This window comes from Asparagus officinalis, chromosome 7, assembly GCF_001876935.1.
Source record: "Asparagus officinalis chromosome 7, Aspof.V1, whole genome shotgun sequence".
In the NCBI taxonomy this organism is placed as follows: Eukaryota; Viridiplantae; Streptophyta; class Magnoliopsida; order Asparagales; family Asparagaceae; genus Asparagus; species Asparagus officinalis.
Window position 1 is genome coordinate 84497294 of NC_033800.1, and position 23053 is coordinate 84520346.

At 35.7% G+C, this 23053-nt stretch overlaps 1 protein-coding gene across 1 annotated transcript in view; it reads right to left on the reverse strand.

Moving 5' to 3' along the window:
- LOC109850575 (MLO-like protein 9) overlaps positions 1-23053 on the reverse strand; it is a 37071-nt gene that overhangs the window by 12748 nt on the left and 1270 nt on the right. Inside the window, exons 2-13 of the mRNA XM_020420610.1 lie at positions 22784-22841; positions 22409-22680; positions 21655-21771; positions 21515-21575; positions 17642-17730; positions 17260-17334; positions 17098-17186; positions 14810-14859; positions 14134-14174; positions 13889-14062; positions 9846-9881; positions 9509-9576 (exon numbers count right to left, since the gene is read on the reverse strand). Of these exons, the coding sequence (XP_020276199.1) occupies positions 9509-9576; positions 9846-9881; positions 13889-14062; positions 14134-14174; positions 14810-14859; positions 17098-17186; positions 17260-17334; positions 17642-17730; positions 21515-21575; positions 21655-21771; positions 22409-22680; positions 22784-22841 (1130 nt within the window). The remainder of the gene's footprint in view (positions 1-9508; positions 9577-9845; positions 9882-13888; positions 14063-14133; positions 14175-14809; positions 14860-17097; positions 17187-17259; positions 17335-17641; positions 17731-21514; positions 21576-21654; positions 21772-22408; positions 22681-22783; positions 22842-23053) is intronic.

Below are 23053 nucleotides of genomic sequence, written 5' to 3' on the forward strand. Positions count from 1 at the left end.
TATGACCATTCATATTGTAATACATATACTGTGATGACTTGCACGGATTTATTTGACGAATGATACTAAAAATAATATTTTGATAATAGATACTGTAAAGATAAAATAAGATAAAATTATTTTAGATTAATTTATGATTTTTAAAGAATTTAATGACAAAATAATCAATTTAACATAATTACTGTTTTGGTAAAAATCATTTTTAGAGTAATTATAATAAATTAATAGAATTTATTTGACAAAAGAATTATTTTAGAATAATTGTAAATAATTTAAAAGAATTTATTTTAGAATAAGTATCAATTTAGAATAATTTCAATAAGAGAGTTTTATAAAAGGAATTATTTTAGAACATTTATAAATAATTTTTAAGGATTTATTTTAGAAAAGGGATTATTATGGATTTTTCATGATTTATGTTTCTTAATTTTAATTATGTGATATGTTATGATCTTGCTGTATATGATTAGTTGTGTTTATTACTCTTTGTTATGCTTGAGAACCGTTAGAAATTCATGACTAGTGTGGCCTGGTGTGTCCTGTTTAAGACTTAGAAACTTGTGTGTATGTTGACTTAGAAAGCGAGAAGAGTTTGGATGGGGAAGTTAATGTTCATGTGATTGGATAAGACTGTTGATGTATCTTCCAGACTAGAACCAGTAAACCGTTTCGCACTGGGGTTAGTTTGTTGATTGGATCTGTCCTTCTCGAACGGGTTAGGAATATAGTAGTGCATACATCCAACTTTGTATACTTTGTATATTTTTATTCTTGAAAGTTTTGGTAGTACCTATTCGTTGTTCTCTGTGTACAATAAGCGTATGTTGTTCTGTGTTTCGGGTTATTACTGATACGCATAATAACATCCGCACAGTAACCGTTTCGCACTGGGGTTAGTTTGTTGGGCCAAGTGAACCGTTTCGCACTTGGTTAGTGAAATCGTTTTGTCACCCGAGTTTTGTTTGAGTTCAAACCAGGCCGAAATCGGATTGCGTGTAATCCTCTCACCGAACCGTTTCGCAGGTTTGGATGCACGTAGGGGATTTGTGAACAGTCAGTTATCCGATGATATGAGCGTTGGCTCTGTGTGAGATGTGACTAGTGACCTGTTATAGAATGGCTAGTTACATGACCTCGTTTCTTGGCTAGGTATGAGTTCTTGTGAGATGTAGGCCAGTTGTGTTTCTCTTCGTACATAGATCGGGATTAATATTTAATTATTTACAATTCAAGACATATGGTATATACAGGAGGGTTTTCTTGTTTGGATTATTTCGCTCGACGTACTACGTCTCGAGTTGTAGATTTTTATTAATTTCATCTAGTGTATGACTCTGTACTTGGATGATTATTCTGATCGTTGGCTGTATGATCGACTTGTTACTTGGTTGATTTCCTGGGATTTATTATGATTATTCTACTCTAGTAGTAAATTATATTTAGATCATTAGTATTTCAGTTGCATGTTTTCATTGTTATTACCATTATTGCATTGGTCGCACGACCGTTCTATTCTCCCTTTCGGGATCTTGCCGTGTGCCATGCACCCTGACGTACACATGTTTTCTCTGGTGTACGTCAGACTTAGAAGAAGAACAGGTTCAGCTTGGAGATGCACCAGAGCCGAGTATTCTCAGCAAGAGTGTCTTGTAGACGAAGCAGAAGAAGAGTTGAAGCTCAGTTATTCCTTTCAGTTTATTTTAGTAGCATTTCCTTTTCCGCCTGATCTTTGTATTTTATATTCTCTAGTATTTCATTCAGATAGTTTGTATAAGGGCATGTTGACCCGATTATTATGGCCGGGATGAATATTCATTGTGATATGTATTATTTTATTCTGTGTTGTCTATTATATTCTTGCTATCTGTGATCGGGGACCTGTGACTTCGCATTGTATTTATTTCCAGACGCTTAGCGTATTGGATTGAGAAGAAAAGAAAAAGAAAATAATAATAATAATATATTTTTTTTTTCAATCTAATACGTCGCGGGCTTGTTCACGTTCCGATTCCCGGGTATTTTGGGAAGCGGGGCGTGACAGGTGACTTATAAAAAATAGACAAATTCAGAAGGATTTTCCTTAGTCTGGTTAGTCCTTTAATGATAAATGTCTTAGATGTTAGCATAATATTTGTAAATCCAAAGAACAAAGTGGCTGACGTGTTATGAATTTGAAAGACTAAAATATTACATTACTCGGTAACAAAATGTCTTATTTTTTCTAACAATGATTGGATTTACTTAATCACAACTAGATGATAATGGAGGAAATTGAAAGTGTGTGGTTGACCCTTAGCGGAAGGCTTGGCCTCCATAAAGTAGTTTGGAATATGACGAAAGCTTTCAGTGTAGTATTAGATTTTGTGAGGAGGGCAGAAATATTAAATATTGGTCAGATTCTATGGATCGATGATGTTATCTCAGGTGTTGCTTATATTGCTTTATTTGCAACAGCCTGGGAGAAAATGCCTCTATTATCTGCCAAATGTAGTATGACAGATGATGTCAGGGATGAAAATAATTATTCATTACAGAAATACTGGCAACACCTACTACCTAGTTTTAGTTTTTAATCTGATATGTTTGCAAGGAACTAACTAAAACACCAATTGGTAGAAAATGCTTGGATAGTTTGGCCAGATGTCTTCACATTCAAAGAACTTAGATGATTGTTTAGGGGTTGTATGAGCTTAAACTACGTTACTAACAAAATTAGGCTACACATCTACCAACTAATATATTGCACAGATGACATAACCATCAGTAGTCATTGACGAGTTTGATTAGGAACCAACACATCCAATATTTGAAAGGACAAAAAATGATCAATATTTTATTAAGCTCTGTCAATTTCTTTTATGTTGCAAATCCCAAATCTAATCTAGGAAATAGTTAGGAATATTTTCCCTATTCCTAAGGCTGATTTGTTTCCGAGAATAAAGATTGTGAATATCTGTAAAATAGGAAATTAGTTTTATTGTTTCTTGATTTTGTATACAGCAGTGTGTGTGTATATATATATTTAAGCTATCAATGAAATTTAAGCCTTTCAATGAAATTTAAGCCTTTCAATTCAATTTCTCTAAGGCTATCGATTTTATGGTATAAGAGCCACAAAATTTTGATCTCTTATCATGAAAGGAAAAGACGATTCTGATTCTTCATCCACAAGGAACCCATAATCTCGCAGCAACATCAATTCGATCCCAGCTTATGGAGATTCATCTTCACTGCAGATCACGAATCACAAACTGGATGGAAAAAATTTCTTCCAGTTGTCGCAATCAGTTCTCATGCCTCTCGCGGAAGGGGAAAGATGGGCTATATCACGAGAGAAGCCAAGAAGCCCAACACGGACGACCCCACGTACCGAGCTTGGGAATTGAACAACTCGATCGTAATGGCCTGGCTTATCAATTAGATGAAGGTCAATATTAGTCGCGCGTATCTTCTCTTCAAAACAATAAAGGTGATTTGGGATACTATTAAGGAGAATTACTTGAATTCTGAGAATGCTTCGCAAGTTTTTAAAATCAAGATTAAATTAAAAAATCTGAGGCAGGGCAATCTTGATGTCACTGGGTATTATAATGCCCTAAAATTATTATGGAATAGATATGTTTTACAAAGCGAACTGGGGGGACGTTAATGATCATGTCAAGTTCAAGCAACATCTCAACAAAGAACGGCTGTGCGATTTTCTTGCTGGACTTAATCGTGAACTTGACGAAGTCTGTGGGAGAATTCTGGGGAGAAGGCCACTTCCGGCTATTAGAGAGGCATTTGTTGAGGTGAGACGTGAAGAAATCGGAGGAGAGTGATGCTTAAGGACAAGATTGACTCCACACCAGTCACCACCGTGGGGGAACGACCAGTGAAAAAAACCAAGATTTTAAATGTCAGCCAACATGTAGGTTTGAGGACTTGAGCGACATAACATGGGCGTTTTCAACTCGTATATCAGTTTTCAGGGCCAAATCAAAAATATCGGGGCTATATCGGACATATCGGACGATTTTTCAGCCTTGAAAAATCGGCCGATATGGCCCTTTTTTTACATCTGTTTTTTGTTATCGGGTTTGGGTTTAGTGATAAAAACCCAAGCCCGTTTGACCCGTTCTCATGTTTAAGGATTTCTTATGAACTCGATAGAAAGAAAAGAAAAAAATTTAAGGCTACAGGAAACTTGGGAACCTATCACTCCTTTCGTGGACGACGACGGTCTTCCCCCATGTCCATCTCAGACCCACATCGTCCATCTCTCGTTGGGCCCCGAAATCCGAACCCCAACCGAACCCGAGGGCGACAGAGTATCCCGTCGTCGGGATAAAAGGAAGAGGGTAATCGGTGACTTATCCGAAAGATCCTGAGTAGACGAAGAAGAAGAAGAGCCCCGGCACTGCCTCCCTGCGACGTCAAAATCCACCCATCATCAGCGTCGCCTCTAGAATTTATAAAGTATGCTTATATTGAATTTAGGAATGCTTAGATTACATTTAGGACATTATATTATACATATGCGTACCACCCAATATAGCAATCCGATATTTAGTCCATGTCCTCCGATATATCCCTGATTTTTACTATCCGACATGGATTTCAACCGTCTGATATGAACCCGACATCCAACATTTAAAACCTTATGGAAAACATAGCCCTTTACACTCATAGACCGCACGACTCCTCAGCACGTTCTGGAGAAAATCCACAACATAACAAGCCCCATAAGAGAGGAGAACGACCCTGGTGCACCCACTGTAACAAATTAGGACACATCCTAGAGACATACAGGGAGCTTCATGGCAAATTAGCCAACTAGAAACCTTGAAGCTTTGCGAAATCGAAAGCACTAATGTCTGCATCATAAGCAAAACAGGAAGAGACATCCAACAATGAGGAAAACACCAATGTTCAACTTACAAAGGCTCAACTTGAACAATTGTATCGGCTTCTGAATTCAGGAACTAATTCCAATCCTACTACGGTTGCCTACACTCTAACCTTTAAAGGTACTGCCTTTCATACTAAAGCCTTTGGACCTGAATCTCATACCTCCTGGATCTTAGATTCAGGAGCATCAGATCACATGATAGGTAATGCTTCCTCGTTCTGCACTTACACACTGGTTAATGACAAATCTCGGGTTTAAATTGTTGATGGTACCTACTAGTCCGTGGCTGGAAAAGATTCACTCCAGCCTAATAAAAATCTGATTCTTCACTTAGTCCTCCATGTCCCTAAATTATCATGCAATTTGTTATCCATAAGTAGACTCAAGATCAAAAGTGTTGGGCTAAGTTTTCCTCTGATTTTCATGAAATACAGGAGCAGACCTCGGGGAAGACAATTGGCAATGATAGAGAGCAAGGTTGACTCTACCTTTTTGTGGTTGAAGATTTAGGAGAAACCGAACCACGTATACGAAGATCCCTAACAATTTCAAATAATGATATAATAATGTTATGGCATCATAGGTTAGGTCATCCCAATTTTTAATATCTCAAATGAATGTTTCCAGATTTATTTTTGAATAAAAATGTTAATCTTTTTTCATGTGAAATTTGTCAGCTTGCAAAGCATACTTGAGTACCCTATCCTCTTAAACCATACATTGAGTCGCGTCCTTTTTCCCTAATACATAGTGATATTTGGGGGGGCATCTCGAGTAAAAAAATATTTCTGGAACTTGCTGGTTCATTTTCTTTATTGACGATCATATGGGAGTATGTTGGGTATATCCCCTAAAAGAAAAATCTAAGACCACAACCACCTTTCAAAACTTCCATCGCATGATTCAAACCCGGTTCCAAACTCTGATTCAAGTTCTCAAAACAGAAAATGGCAAAGAATATTTTAACTCAATCCTCAGCCCATATCTATCCCAAGATGGAATAATCTATCAGAGCTCGTGTACAGATACACTACAACAAAATGGTGTATCTGAAAGAAAGAACTGTCACTTGTTGGATGTAGCTCGATCACTTATGTTCACCATGAATGTTCCCAAGTATCTCTGGGGAGAAGCAATTCTCACAGCCTTATTCCTCATAAATACAATGCCTTCTAGAGTCCTAAATTATAGAACACCTCTCTCTGTCCTGTAGAATTCCAATCCTCATTTTGTCTTTTCTTCCCTATCATTAAAAATCATCGGATGCTCTTGTCTTTGTACACCTTCACAATCAAAATCTTTCAAAACTTGATCCCAGGTCCACTAAGTACGTCTTCGTTGGCTATTCCCCTACTCAAAAAGAATATAAGTGCTTCTCACCTATTCTAAAACATGTGTTTGTGTCCAAAGATGTCACATTTCTCGAATCCCAACCATATTTCAAGTCACCTCATCTTCAGGGGGAGAATTTGATTGAATGAAGATGGAGAATTTGATTGAAGAAGAGTCTCAGGAGTCACCCCTACAACCCACAGATTCCAATACACCCTTATCAGTCCCATATAATTCTGTCTACCTAATTCCAACTTGGTTGAGCCTGAGTCAGATCTTCTACAACCAAAAGTGGAGGATCGGTTAGACATCCCTAATCTCCGTGTATACTCAAAAAAAACAATGTCGACAAAGGGTAGATATACCCCAGACTTAGCCTTGTCAAAAGCAACCCCAAGGGAATGCTCCAAGTTTAAAACCTCCCACCAGACCAAAGAAAATTCTGCTCTTAAAGCACTAGTTCAAGTACAACTCCCACCAGAACAATATGATCTACCAATTGCTCTCAGGAAAAGGGTAAGATATTGCACAAAGCATCCTATTTCTAACTTTGTTTCCTATGACAGGTTATCTCCAAACTTCTGCTGCTATGTTGCTAATATCTCTAAAATAGAGATACTGAAATATGTTCATGAGGCCCTCACTATTCCGGAATGGAGACAAGTCATTAAGGAAGAACTAGATGTTTTGAAAAAGAATGAAACTTGGGAAGTTGTAAATCTGCCAAGAGATAAGAAGACGGTAGGGTGTAAATGGATTTTCACCATCAAGTATAATGTCGATGGAAGCGTGGAGAGGTACAAAGCGAGGCTTGTGGCTAGAGGGTTTATACAGACCTACGGTATAGATTACCTGGAGACTTTTGCACCTGTTGCCAAACTTAATACAATCAGAGTTTTGCTCTCACTAGCTGCCAATCTGGATTGGCCACAACAACAACTAGATGTGAAGAATGCATTCCTAAATGGGGACTTACACGAGAAGGTTTATATGGATTTCCCTCCAGGTTTTAAAGTAGATAAAGGGAAGGTGTGTAAACTGAGAAAATCTCTCTATGGGATAAAGCAATCTCCTTAGGCATGGTTTGACAATTCACTAAGGAGGTAAAATCCAAGGGGTATCTACAGGCTCAATTTGATCACACACTCTTTGTCAAACACTCGAAGGAAGGAAAAAAGGCAATACTAATTGTCTATGTTGATGACATCATAGTAACAGGAGATGATCGAAAAGAAGTGGAACAACTAAAGGCATATTTGAGTTAAGAATTCGAATTGAAGGACTTGGGGACTCTCAAATACTTCTTGGAAATGGAGGTTGTAAGGAGCAGATCTGATATATCCGTTTTACAAAGAAAGCATATTCTAGACCCCCTTTCAGGGACTAGCATGTTGGGGTGTAGACCAATTGACACTCCAATTGAACTAAATCTAAGGCTTGGCTTGGAGGAAGACGACCACAGTCTGGATAGAGAATCTTATCAAATACTAGTAGGTAGACTAATCTCTCTCATACCAGACCTGATATTGTTTTTGCAGTCAGTATGGTAAGTCAATTAATACGCTCTCCCAAGAAGAATCATCTGGAGGCAGTTTACAGAATTCTGAAATACTTAAAAGGGACACCAGTAATAGGATTGCTCTTTAGAAAAGGTGAAAGCAAAGTTATTGAAGTTTTTACAGATGCAGATTGGGCTGGAAGTGTTATGGATAGGCGATCAACCTCAGGGTATTGTACCTACATATGGGGGAATCTCGTCACAACAAATTGTAGCCTGCAGTAGTGCAGAAACTGGATTCCGTGCCATGGCTCATGGGATATGTGAAGGCATCTGGTTAACACGACTCATGGAGGATTTGAAGATCTCAAGTGATGGTCCCATGAAACTGTATTGTGACAATAAGTCAGCAATTAGTGTTGCTCAAAATCCAGTTCATCATGACAGAGCGAAACATGTGGAGATAGACTGACAGTTTATCAAGGAGAAGGTTGACAACAGCACCATCTGCATGGTCTACATACCAACGTCACAACAGGTGGCTGATGTCTTGATGAAGAGCCTACCAAAACCTGGATTTGCATATTTGACTAGCAAGCTGGGATTGATCAACATATATAGCCCAGCTTGAGGGGGAGCGTTGCAAATCCCGAATCTATTCTAGGAAATAGTAAGGAATATTTTTCCTATTCTTAAGGCTGATTTGTTTTCGAGAATAAAGATTGTGTATATTTGTAAAATAAGAAATTAGTTTTATTGTTTCCTGATTTTGTGTACAACAGCGTGTATATATATAGACATTAACATGAAATTTAAGCCTTACAATTCAATTTCCTCTAAGCGCTATATATATATATATTCATATATATATATTTAATATATATATATTGAATCATTCATCTATATTATATATATATTATATATATATATATATAATATATAATAATAAGTTATAATATTCTATTCTATTTATATATATATATGATGAGAGAATACTTGAGAAACCTTGCGCTACCAAAGGTATGCTTAATGTAACTTGGCTAGCTGATGTGGCTTAATTCTTTGCCCTACATCCATACCTCAGAGATAGCAGCTCAACCACCCTTCACCAACTCCAATAGTAGATGTATGGACAAGATCTAGGCCACTCATACCAGTGTTTGGCTAGCAACTTGGCTACCAATTTAACCTCCATTTCCATATTATAATATATAGGTATGCTATAGTTATATAATATGTATTGTATATATGGTATATGTTATATATGTTGTATGTATGATATATATATGCTATAAGTATATATACTATGTATTATATATATACATTATATATATATATATAATACACTATATATTTATATAATGCTTATGTAATGTATACACTATACATATACATACAAATATATAATATACGATATAGCATATTATATACATAACATATATAATATGTATATATATTATGTATACTGTATATATCTATATAGTTGTATATATATAAGTGTATGTATATGTATGTTATCTATCATGTTATGTATACTGTATATATCTATACATATATATATATATGTATATTATATATATATATTGTATATATACGTATGGTATAATATGTGTATATATGTATATATGTATATTATATATATATATATATATATGGAAAGTTAAAAAATTTAAGATATCAAGTATCACCTGCCTTATGTATTCTCAAACATCAACTAACAAAAAAGGGGAACAGTTAGCTTTAATTTTAAGTTATTATAATGAAAGATGATGTTAGATGAAGCTTACCCAAAACAAATTCTTACGATGACAAGGGTTCGACTATCATGAAAGCAAGAATTCGGCCCAAACTCGTACTGTCAGAAAACACATCTGAAAATGTTACCTTAATGCAGACATAATAAAATAATAGAACCAGAAAGTATCCAGTGCTTGTGGTGGTGGTCCAGGAGAGGAGCTAGAGAGTCTTAAGACTTTTCATGATCCAAAAACTGCTCATGCTTTGTTTCAGTCTATCTTTATCCCATCTCAAAGTAGTTCTTCTGCTCCACAGCACTGGATACTTTCTAATAACATGATAGCTGAATAAAGGAAATCATAGGGAACGAAAGTAAGAAAACCTTACATAAATCCAAACTAAATATATCAGTTGAAACGCATTCTGCAGAAACCAATAACAAAGTGTTCAGCACTTTAGAGATACTAGTAATAAATACTATAAATATGAACAAAAAATCATGTGAAATATGAGATGAAAAGAAATTATTCCACATAATGCGTGATAGTAATATATATATATATGAGAGAAATAGGTATGCTTGGTACCAAGCACAAATTTTGTGTTGGGTAGTGAGGTGTCCTATTTCCATCCACTCATTCCAATTTCTAACCACTCCCCAATTCATGTGAATGTGGGCCCCGATTTCAATGAGTGGAGGGAGTATGTCACCTCACTACCAAGCACAAAAACTTATGCTTGGTACCAAGCATACCCATTTTTTTCCAGTATAATAGCGCAGATACTAAATGAAAACAGATATTGCCAGATCACTTCTTTTACCATCATTAGTTAAATACATGTGCACCAAGTGCCTATACTGGAAAATGAAATTGAGATTTCTTTAGAAAGTATATGCTTACTTTACAGCAAAGTGTTTTCTTAGTTAATTACTATAGATTAGAAAATATATCTACTTATATTTAGCAGAAATCTTAACAAAGAATCTCAGTAACGTACCATACACCTATTACCACCAGTGAGTGCTTATATCATAATAGAAAATCACTACATATTATGTGAGAAAAAAATGAATCTTTCCAAAATATCATTTCCATGTCAAGCATAATCAACAACAAATTGACAGCATCTGAAAATCATTAAATGTTTAATACATTGATTTAATGTTCCATCAGCCAAGAACTTAGGTTTGGTTCCTTAAAAAAAAATTCAAAAAAACTTCAAATGCTTTTCATACATGAACGAAAACAATAAGCATTCTTCCATGAACTGAACAGTGTAATGCTTTCCAAAAATTAAAAACACAATAAATAGCTTCCATACAAGAAAGAAAAGAGAAATATTCGTATTTATTATTTTTAAACTATTTCATACATAACTGATTAAGGTCAGGACATACGTCCATATAGTTTTGTTTGAAATTTTTCAAAATTCATGATTGTGTGTCCTACCTGTTACATGTTATTATATGTTTAGTTATTTAGGTATTTGGATAATTGGGCCAATATCCATACCCACTTATGTAACCCTCCCGCCATTTAACAGAGATTAAGGTTAGATAGAAATAATAACTTTGTCCTTTCTATGCCTCTACATGTATCAGAACCTTTCTAAACCTCGAGAGACTTAGAAATAATAACTTTGTCCTTTCTATGCCTCTACATGCATCAGAACCTTTCTAAACCTCGAGAGACATTTTTCTTCTTCCTCAGCCTTAGGGTCGCCGAGAGGTTTTATCACCTCCATGCTTCCTCTTGATTGTCTTCGATAACATATTCAGCTTCGGCAACATCTTCGACTTCAACAAAAACTTCGACTGACTTCAGAATCTTCTTCCAAAAAAAAGTTTGTTAACAACCTTCATGTTCATATCGTGAACATTAACCAGATTGCTGTTCATGTGAACATTACCCCCAATCAATTCCATTCAACGTCCAGATCTTTGATGAGATCTTCGAACTTCGCTACACTTTTCAACAAGCATCTTGATTTTTTTCATCTTTCTCGTCAAATGGCGTTGAAATCAAGATCAGACAGGCGAATGAGCGATGGATTGATCTAGGATCTTTCTTTTTCCCTTATTACTACTGGCTGACCAGCCAAGGGCCTACTAGCTGACTCACCTAGGGTTTCTTCTGGCTAACCCGCATTGGGTTTTTTCCGGCTAACCCACCTAGGTTTTTTAGAATTTCTTCTAGCCTTGATATGGTTTTATAAAACTTGATTCATATGTCAATGGTCTCCTACAACTGATATAGTTGTCTACTACTGAACACAAAGGCGATGATTTTCTTGTGAACTCTATTTGAATTTATTCTAGCTCTCCTTGTACTTGTAAATCTATCTCTAATTCTAGGGCTACTTTAGATGAAGCAAACAAATACAGGATGACTTCAATTACTCCGAGCACCAAAGATTATTTTACCTACTTATTTTGTTCGTATGTGTGACAAGCTGGACATCTTTGAGGGAGAGTGTTATATGTTATTAAATGTTTAGTTATTTAGGTGTTTAGGTAACTGGGCCAATATTTATACCCGCTTTGTATAATCCTCTTAATCACCATTTAAGAGAGACAGATATGAATTATAATTTTACCTTTTCTATTTCTCTACACACTAAGTTAAAAAAATATATCCAATATCTTGAATCATGATTCTACCCATAATTTTAAATGCATAAAAATCCTATCAAGTTTGATTTCTAGGTAAAAATATCAACACATGACACATAAAAATTTGGTCAAAAATGTTAAGGGCTCAAAATCACACAATACACTTACATTTAAGTTTGAATTCCTTTCTAAATTTTGGAAATTAACTATCAGGTGCTGCCATAAGAACCACATTGGAGAAACCCCACAAGAAAGCTAGAGAAACCTGAGTGGAGATATTTTGGGGGTAATATCTCATATTTTGTTGAACACCTGATTGACCTGGTTGAGATCAATTGGATTGTTTTTGTCATGCAGGCATTGAAAGGCTTGTTGATTAGAGACATTGTGCACCAGTGCTGACTAGTTGTATGGGCTACCATTAGATCAAGGTTACAGAAAGTGCTTAACGGCTTAAGTGTTGGACCTACCGCTTAAAGCCTAGGCAGAAGCGTAGGAGGGGCCTAAGCAGCTTTCCTATCTTTTTATTACAATAGTTTATAGTAAATGCCAATGTTATAGAAAGTTTAGGCGTCAAATTAGCACCTAGGCATATTTCTTTCTTCATTTGAGTTGTGGGGGGAGGTCTTGCTAAAGGTTGGAGGAGATATAGGAGGTGTCTATAGTTGGAGGATGGGGGAGTTTGAAGAAGATTGGATGCCATGGAAACTGCAACGGGAGAAATCACGATCAAGGCTAGTGCAGTCCACGCTCCCCTAGACGCTCTCAAAACCTGTGGTCATCCTAGGTATCGCCTAGGCACTAGGCTTAGGTACCACTTAGACCTAGGCGTATACCTAGGCCGGCTTTACGGAGGCTTTTTGAAACATTGCAATAGATTATGGATAATTTCTACCATTAGATTATGCTTATGTTTAGAGTAAGAGGTACCTTTGTTCCTACTGTCAGTAGGAGCAAGAAAGAAACAACCCAGAGTGTTTCGTTAATAGGACAGTCGCAGTATCTAAATAAGGAAGAGTGTGGATCATTTACATGCACTATGGTAGATGGGCTTAACAAGATTAGTTATACCATGGGAATCTAAATGGACAACCAAAAACAGTTAGCTGACCAAACCATTCCTTGGAACAGTTGAGAATCTCAAGAGCGATTGTCTTCTGAACAATTTGAAACCTTTGCAAACCGCTACTTTTCCAGCAGCATGTTGATTGAGATATCCAGACCATTGATCATGATCTGAGACTTTTAGATGTTTGCAAAGCAGCTCCTACTGTTTCCTACATTCTAAACATTTATCTCACAGTTTACAACTTTCAGTTGTCTATTCTATGGTCACTCGACCTAGCAAGAAAATTCATAAGTACGGATTTAGATACTTAAATGATAACACTTTGAGATAAAGTGGATTGCAAGTTATGCCCCTATATTGAAATCAGACGGGAAAATTTGGTTCCAGATCCTTCTAAAAGGAGTCGAGTGAATTAGAATTTGGATGGAAAATATTTTCTTTTGTATCCTTCATGTGTTGTGTGTGCCTGTGTAAACATACAGATCAAGAATCTTGCCCGTGTAGATTTTGAAGAATTACCTTGTCAATGTCAATACCAGTAAAGTTAGAATACCTGCCCTTAGATCATAATAGTTCATGAATTACCTTGTCAATGTCAATACCAGTAAAGTTAGAATACCTGCCCTTAAATCATAATAGTTCATGTCTCATTAACAGTATGTTATAAATGAGAAACAATGTTAGAGAACAGTAAATACCTATTAAAAACTTGTAATGTTCTATAGCTAAATTATATAGAAGGTATACCTGAAATAATATGAAATGAATGAGACGCAGAATAACATGAGGGCGACCAAACCAAAAGTGACGGTCAGTAAGTTGGACAACAGGAATCCCTTGAACTATGGTATGTCTCTCCTGGATTTCAAGAGCCATTTTTATGATTACAGACTGGAGCTTCGTTCCAACAACCAAGATTAACTGAAAAACCATTCAGAATATGAATACTCTTTCTTGTTCAGAAGTTAAATAAGGAGCTAAAGATTCCTTACAATCAATGGCATAACAGATATCCACATTAGCAACTGCCATCCTGAAGCAAAAGACATCAGTAACAGGGGAAAAGGAATTTTATGAGGGTGTTTGAGGAGCTTATTTTTTTCGCTCAAATTGGCGTTTAAGCTAACTTTTTCATATATGTGTGTGTGACAAATCCCAAAGAAGGAAGCTTTTTAAGACCCATTTAAAAGAGGGATGATTTTAACTAAACTACACTCCAAACTACACCTACACTAGTTGGCACAAATGTGTGGGGGTCCTCTCACTTGAATTGTTTTTAAAATTGATGAGTCGTCATGGACCCTACAATGTTTGAGTGTAGTGTAGGAGTAGTTTGAGAAGTGTAGTCTAGTTATCACTACTCTTAAAATGTTGGAGCTCCTCGATCTTTTAAGAAACTTTTCCATACATACGGTTTGAAAAATCCCAAATAAACAAGCTAAGTCCCATTTAAGAAAGTTGGGGTTGCCCAATTTTTAAACAACTAGCATATAAGCTCATCTATATAAGCTAGGTTAACCAATTAAATGACAATTATACCCATTTAATTTTTGTAGCATTTTTATCATAAAAGTCAAATGTCACTAAAAGCCAACACAACTTATAAGCTTCAAAAATTAAGCCTCCTAAAGACCCTCATATCCAAAACAAATTTGCAAGATTATTTACCATTAACATTGAGAAGCAAGATGATCACAGCAGAAACCCACAAAAGAGGGCTGTCGGATGATAGAAAAAGACAGGTTAGAATTGAGAATGTAAATAAAGCTCAGCTTGAATCAAAGTATGTAAGTTGTCTTGCATCTCCTTGAACACAGTAAAAAAAAATTGATGCAGACAACTAGTCTGCAGTAGATGAAGATGCAAGAAAATAGTAGAAATCACAAGGATTTTAGTAAGAAAAATGAGCAGTAACTACAACAAGGAATGCATTAATACAGCATATTATACTCCTAGAAACCAGCTACGAGAATAACTTAAAAGTTGAAGCATACCACGAAACAGAAGGGAAATAAAGCAATGGATGTGTTCATCTATGCGCCCCCAACCTGTTTAGTGGGGAATCTTTATATATTCAAATCAAACTACGCCCTGATCCATCAAGATGGAATGTTCACAAAACTTGGAAAGGAATGTGTTTGAAGAAGGTATGCATTGGAATGGTACATATATGTATCGCTACATATAATGTGGTACCATGTGAGGCTAAGGGCGGGATGGAATGGGTCTTTTTTTTTTTGTTGTGGCAGGCAAAGGGACTTGAGGATTGTGGGAATCTACAGAAAAATCTGAATACAATTGTTCACCAAAACAACACATTATTTAATGAGAAAAAGAGATTTCACATGCTACAAGCCATCTTTACATGGAAACATCTAAATTACCAGATTGGTATTTTTCTTGACCCACTTTTCCATTTTGGTATATTTGGTTATTCCGGCATCATTTTGGCTTTTTTTCCTTGCCCTGATGGTCAAATAGGTCCAAAAGTTGGCCTCCAGCCAAAAAAATTTGATATTAGTCCCTCAAATCTTCACTAGCCCTGATGGTCAAAAAAATTGATATTGGCCTCCAGTCAATTTTTTTTCCTTGCTCCGTCTTGGAATGGTACATATATGTATCGCTACATATAATGTGGTACCATGTGAGGCTAAGGGCGGGATGGAATGGGTCTTTTTTTTTTTGTTGTGGCAGGCAAAGGGACTTGAGGATTGTGGGAATCTACAGAAAAATCTGAATACAATTGTTCACCAAAACAACACATTATTTAATGAGAAAAAGAGATTTCACATGCTACAAGCCATCTTTACATGGAAACATCTAAATTACCAGATTGGTATTTTTCTTGACCCACGGCGTGTCCATCATCCCAAGATACAACCATCAACTCTCAAATCTAAGGTGGCGGAGCACAGGGGTGACGATGGACACGGCAGATCTGATGGTAGGTCATTATTTTGGGCAAATGGGTCGATATGGGATCATAGTAGAAGAAGACGAGGAAGGAGACAAGATGGAGGGTCTCGGGTGGAGGAAGAGGCCGTGGGAGAGGGAGTTGAGGAACATGGGAACGTCATCGAGGGGGAGGGTGGAGACGATGAACTAGAGGTCCTCGATGGCAATGCGATGGGTGTCATGGTCGGAGAGCTTGGAAAGGGAGGTGAGGATGCGGGATTTGAGCTCCACCATGGCAAGGTGAGAGGAAAGGCGGCCGGGCGATGTTTTGGTGGTCAGGGGGAGGGGGGTCGGAGAACGTGAAAGGGGAGTGGAAGGCGGCGGAGCACAGGGGGAGAGCGCGCAAAGGATGTTTTTTTGGGGGGGGGGCAGACGATTTCAGATGATTTGAGGGGACTAATATCAAATTAATTAAGATTTGAGGGATTAATATCAAATAGTTTAACTTTTGGACCTATTTGACTATTAGGCCAAGAAACAATACCAAAATGACATTGGTGTAACAAAAAATACCGAAGTGGTAAAGTGGGTCAAGAAAAAATACCAATCTGGTAATTTGGCCACATGAAAACATAGCAAACTTTAATTAAATTAATAAAGATACTCATTGTTACCTATTTCAGAAATTAAATTAAATCGATGCAAAATGAAGTACTTGAATTGATTTTATATATATATATATATATATGTGTGTGTGTGTGTGTGTGTGTGTGTGTGTGTGTGTGTGTGTGTGTGTTTGAAGGGCTTTCAGATTATCCTCCTGAAAATCTTAAGTTTTATATAGAGTTTATAATATCAATGCATAAAGTACTCCCAGGACAACTAAAATATGCAATATACTAGTAGAATCTTCATAATAATGACGATTGTATTACCGCATTCCTATTTTTGTGTACAAATAAAACAGAATAAGCCAGATGCTATAAATTTTGAACTTCAAATCATCAAAATGGGACACTATCAATTGATACGAATGTACCAATAGTCCCATTTTCCTGTACCTGATGCCCACAACCACCTTAAAGTCATCTTCAAGTGACCTTTTGATGTATTTTTGGAAATGAAATTTACTTCCAGGAGCTAAATGGACCTATAAAAAAATAAACAGTTAACACAATGCATTTAGGTATAAGCCTTACTTTTTCTTAACTATAAAAACTTACAGAGATAAATCCATGCCTCATGCACATGTAATCAACCTTGCGAACTGAACTGAAGAACTGACGAAAGAAGCTTGACTGCAGAAAAACAAAATAATAATAATAATAATGTCACAAGGGCTGCTACACAAATTTAACAAATGACGTATAGTTTGTACGAAAATATGGCAACTACGTTTGATATGTCAAAGACCAATATAATAAGCATACTGCACATCATCATGTAGTCTGGTCCTTGATTAGCAGCCCTAAATACAGAATCCTTAAATTTTGTGCTTTATGCTATCAGATCTAAAAATGAGAAGTTGCAGGTTTTGGGTAAAGCGAGTGCGTATTAAGTTTCAATCAAAATCAACAAGGATTAACTGGAAGAGAAAATTCTTACAAAATAAATGGAGAATTTCATCTTGCTCCACAAACTTGCATGCCGCCTCACGAAAGAGATATCATTAGTAAGTCTGACTCTTCGTTGATCTGAAATGAGTACATGGAGCAACAACAATAAGTAGTGTAAGTACCAGGATGAGGTTAGAGGTATTGTGTCTAGAAGATCAAGGACTACAGTGATATGGGAGTCAGGTCAAGGAGGTCGAACCCCACTAAAGCCGATCATTCAAAAAATACAAGATGTGTGGCCACCTAGAAGCATTAACATAGAAAAATTCTAAACTAGTACACACAAAACTGGAAGAATCTAAGATTAAGTACTAATACCTCTGCTGACCGACCATTGACTTTCTTCTACTATGCAAGGTTGTTAAAGATGGTTTGACAAAGTAAACGCTACTTGGTTATAAAGGCCTAGCTGCCTAGGCATCTATATAAGACTTAATCTCAGTTTTTTAATACTATCAAAAACTAATTAAAACGTTCAAAACAAATAACCTTAACAATGGAATAAGAAACACCCACCAAAAACAGAATATATAGTCCATCACTTATCAGAAACGTCATCAAGCACAAAAGAAGAGAAAAAGGAACAAGAAGAGAGCAAAAGAAAACACTCGATAACAAAAGGAAAGAGGCCAAGGAATACGACAATAAGATAGGAGAGGGAGAGAAGATCAAACAAGACAATAAGATAGAAGAGGGAATGATGGGTATAAGGTGGCGGCTCATTTTGTTAAGTAAGTTACTAAGAGATAGAGTGATGAGGTCCACACCTTTTGTATATATGTGTGTGTATGTATAATATAATATTATTATAAAAATGGATTGGGATATTAAAACATTTCTTCCCAGAATGCCCTCCACCTTATATAACACATGCATGCATGCATGCATAAATCACATACATAGATGGATAAAAATATAAATAAAAGCATGCATGAATACACATATATATTCAATTTTCATAACCTCTCCAATAATTACCATTAATTTTTTATATAACCGTTCACTCATAAACCTTCCTCCACTAACTCTCACTAATACCACAATTAATTAACTAGTAATTATTCCATCTCTTCAACTTCCATCATCACCTTTCCCAACTTTCTCTTATAAAAAATGTCATATATGTCTTTGTGTATAAGTATAAGAATAATGGAAAAGATTTCTTTTGGTTATGCTTTAATTTATCATTATTTTCCTGTCTAATAGTAATAAAAGCTTTTTTTTGTTTGATTTTGTAGGTGCAAGCCCGAATCCCTTCTCGAACACCAATTTTTGGTTTGTATTTCTTCTTGAATTTTCTTTTATTATTTTATTGTTGTGTCCAATAAAAGGGTAGTCCAGTGCACGAGGCTCCCACCATTGTGTCTAATAAGAAACTAAAAAGGCAACATATTGTTCTCTTACATCTTGAGCATTGTTAACAAAAAAATTAGGAAATCCATCCACAAAGCTTCTATTGAGGGGGGAAGATGTAATTGTTCACCTTCGTAAATGATAAATCACGGATCACTCAAGAAAATGGAAAGAAAAGTAAAATAAATAAAAAAATATTTTTGACCTATTTTCAGTTTATATTATAGTTTCCATAAAGTTAATAAAATTTATACCTATTAACTCATTCATGAAGTTTTGCTCATTTAAATATTGAAAAATGAACTTGGATTTGCCAAAAACTTGTATTTAATTTAATGAGTTAATAATGTTTGTTTATAGTACAGTTTTTAGTTTACAGTATAATATTATAAGGTAAATTGCACATCCCCACCCCCAACCACCCCCCAAACAAAACACCTAGAAGAGAAATAATAATAATAATAAACACCCCCAACCCATTTACTAGCACTTAATATCGTTAGAATATAATTTCTAGGTAATTATAAATTATAAGTATCAAGTTATCAACCATCTTTTCCCAGGCCCAAACCGGGTACAGGCTCGGCTGAAATCAGGCTAAGTCCGAGCCGTGGGCTTTTTGAATAGCCCTTGGAAATTGAAGTAACCAGTCACTTATTCATGAAATATATTGTGCATGTTTGTTTATCGATGAGTTATTTGCACTAGAGGTTCTGCGTAGGTGTGCGGGAGGTAGAGAATCAGATTCTCTATATCACTGGTTGTAGAGAATCTCTAACACTCACCAATTACATCTCCTTCTCGCTCAATGGTCCCCATGAACGATATTCGCTCTATAAATTATATTAACAGTTCTTTTATAATTATGAGGCCCACTAAATGATCCAACGCTATTAAAATACATAACTAATTGTAGAAGTTCTCTATAATCAAGAATGTAGAGAGTCCTTGTCCATGTGTGCATTTGGTGTAATTTACCCTAAAAATAATCATTAATCCTCAACTAGTTATCTCTGACATCTCAACTATTTTAACTCCACACTTGCCCATCGCAGATAATCATGGTAGTTCCAATATGACTCACACAATCTTGGATTCAATTTCGGACTGGGTTATTAAAAAAACTCCACACTTTCCTATGATCTTTTTGTTCTCTATGTATAAGAAAACATCAAAAATTTCTCATCAAAGGAAACAGCAAGACTATAAAATTCTACCAAAGAAAAATCATCAGCAAGACTATAAAATTCTACCAAAGAAAAGTCATCATGTTCTATCAATTCATCCATTTAATCTTTATAAACATTAATCCTCATTATGGCACTGTTTATAAACCCATCCAATAACATTAATTATTCACTAATTACTTATAACATTTTAATAGACATAAAATCCCAATGAAATGGTCAATAAGTGTGTGTGTCCATACATACATACACACGCGCGCATTGGCGACCCATTCTACTAATTAAGTTACCAAGAGATGGACAATTTGTGAGACTTATATATAATAATGGGTATGAGGTGGTGAATCAATTGTTGCTACAAGAGAGATAGTATTAATGCTGTTGAAACTCACGCCTACATCAAGGCCACATCAAAAAGTGTGGACGGCCTGACATATAAATCTCTTTGTAGTTCATTTTGCTAAATGAGGGCTACCACCTGCATAACGCATCATTCTCATATAATACTATATATATATATATATATATATATACTAATATATATATATATATATATATATATATATATATATATATATATATATATATATAATGGTATGTTTGCCTTGACTACGCAGCAAAAAATTTGGTGCTTAACTAGTGAAATGGCTCTTCTCTCCACCACATTTAAAGGTGCCCATTTAAAAACAATCCCCACATGATTGTTCACCCATTAAATGAGTGGTTGAGATGCATCCACCTTCCTATCAACCACCAAGTTTGTGCTTGTACCAAGCATACCCATTTTTCTCATATATGTGTGTGTAACATAGAATAGATGCATTAAATATAATTCCCTAAGATTTTATGCTGATTTCAACCAAATTCATGATTTTAGTCACACATTCTTAACAAAATTCATGTGCAGCCAAACAAAATTTGGTTGGATTTTATCCCTTATACAAATCCACTTTAATATTCATTGCAAAGAAACAATATCCTAAATATGGGTTTTTCAAAATCCCTAACTTGCATCAAAATGCAATCCACAAAGCAAATAGCCTCTAAGTGTACACTAGCATTTCGATTATCTAGACATATCATAACTTCATCATTGTGACATAACCCTTAAGAGGAATTGCACCCTTAAGAGGATTGCACCGATAACCAATTTAGCAACATATTAACGGAGGCACTAAGCTGATTCAAGATCTAACTTTGTTCCATTGAGAAAGAACTTATATCCCAAGAAAGAAATAGCATAATAAAGGACAACAAATTAAGCTTCTCAAGCAGTAGCTAAAATACCGTCAGAAAATAGCATCAAAGGGAAAAAGAAATACCAGTTGCATATTCATAATCAACAGACTGAGTCTCCTTTTCCCAGTCTTTCCATTTACGGATCTGCGTGCAAGGTATTGTTCAATGAAGAATGTATACAAATGTAAACAAAATTTGTGTTGCTCAAAAAAAGTCCTCAAACCTTCGCTCTTCCAAGGGCCATTGTAATACCACAACTTAAAACATGGAAGACTGCAAGGAAAAATATGAAGATATGCAACTGATGAAGACCATCAGTCGAAATAAGTGGCACCTTACCCTGTTAACAAAAAAACACAAATATTGTAACTGACAGAACTATGTTAAACTCTATATCTGTAACTTATAATAGGTATATCTTAAGAAGAATAAAAGAAATACGGAAAGCTATAACTATGGAAGCTTTATAAAAGTGTAAACTTTGAAATGTGAATAACAGTTAATAGACTTTGCTTCCTTCAAATTTTAACAGCCATAACATTGAATTAAATTTGCATATCAGTCGTGCATGAACGAAAACATACAAGCATGAGGCTTAAAAAATGCAGGAGAAATGTTAGACACTATTGTTCGTTAGAGTTAATGGACAAGAATCCGATTGGCCAGGAGATGAAATTATATAGACAGAAGCAATGTTGGAACAATTAGCTCTAGCATGTATGTGATCTTGGTTTGGCAATTATGCAATGAGTCTTATAATTATATCTCTGCATTAGCAGGAACACCACAGATGCAAAGTTTTCTTTGGAAAAATAACAATGCCTTTACCCCAAATCTTTTGGGTTGATTACACTTTCCTTAACTAGTTCCCTTATTGACCTCAGTTGCACATTCTCCAGACCTTTTCAAATTATCTACCATCTTATTAGTTGAATTGAATGTCAGGAAAGCACGATGCCTTAAGAGGATCTACTTACGGCAGCACACTTGTGAGGCGGTGCATCTCCAGTTAAAACCCTTCTGTTCGAAGACAGATCCATTATCATCTGTGACAAGAGTCTTCTACTGTGACCTTCATTAGTTACAGCAGGTGCATGATCACCACCTGGCACAACCAGTTGCACTGGTTTAACCTCCGGAGCCTTGCATGGCAACATAGTATTAGCAACGTGTACAGGGATGCACACTGAACTAATGTAATTCTGCCCAAATGTCAACAGCAATGAGATGAAACCAAGAAGCATGAGCTCTGCCAAACAATGGGAATAAAAAATGTAAAAACATAGTCAGATGCACAAAAGTCCAGGGTTCATAGATAAACATAAAGATTTTAACAAGGGTAGAAATTTTACCAGCTTTAATCTTCTCAAGAGCTTCATTTAGATGAGTCTTCTTCCGTCTTACAAAATACTGTAGCCAAATTTCATGTCAGTTAACTAATTCATGCTCATAGTTACATAATGACCCAGTATATTATCATCTTTGGCTATATAGTAAAACATATGCCACCGTTTGCCAGAATGCTGAAAATGACAGGTTAGGATCATCTCCACTAGTAAAAGAAGATATGGAGAGACCGCTACTTTTGATTTTTTTATTACAGCCACAAGTTAGTTTGACAA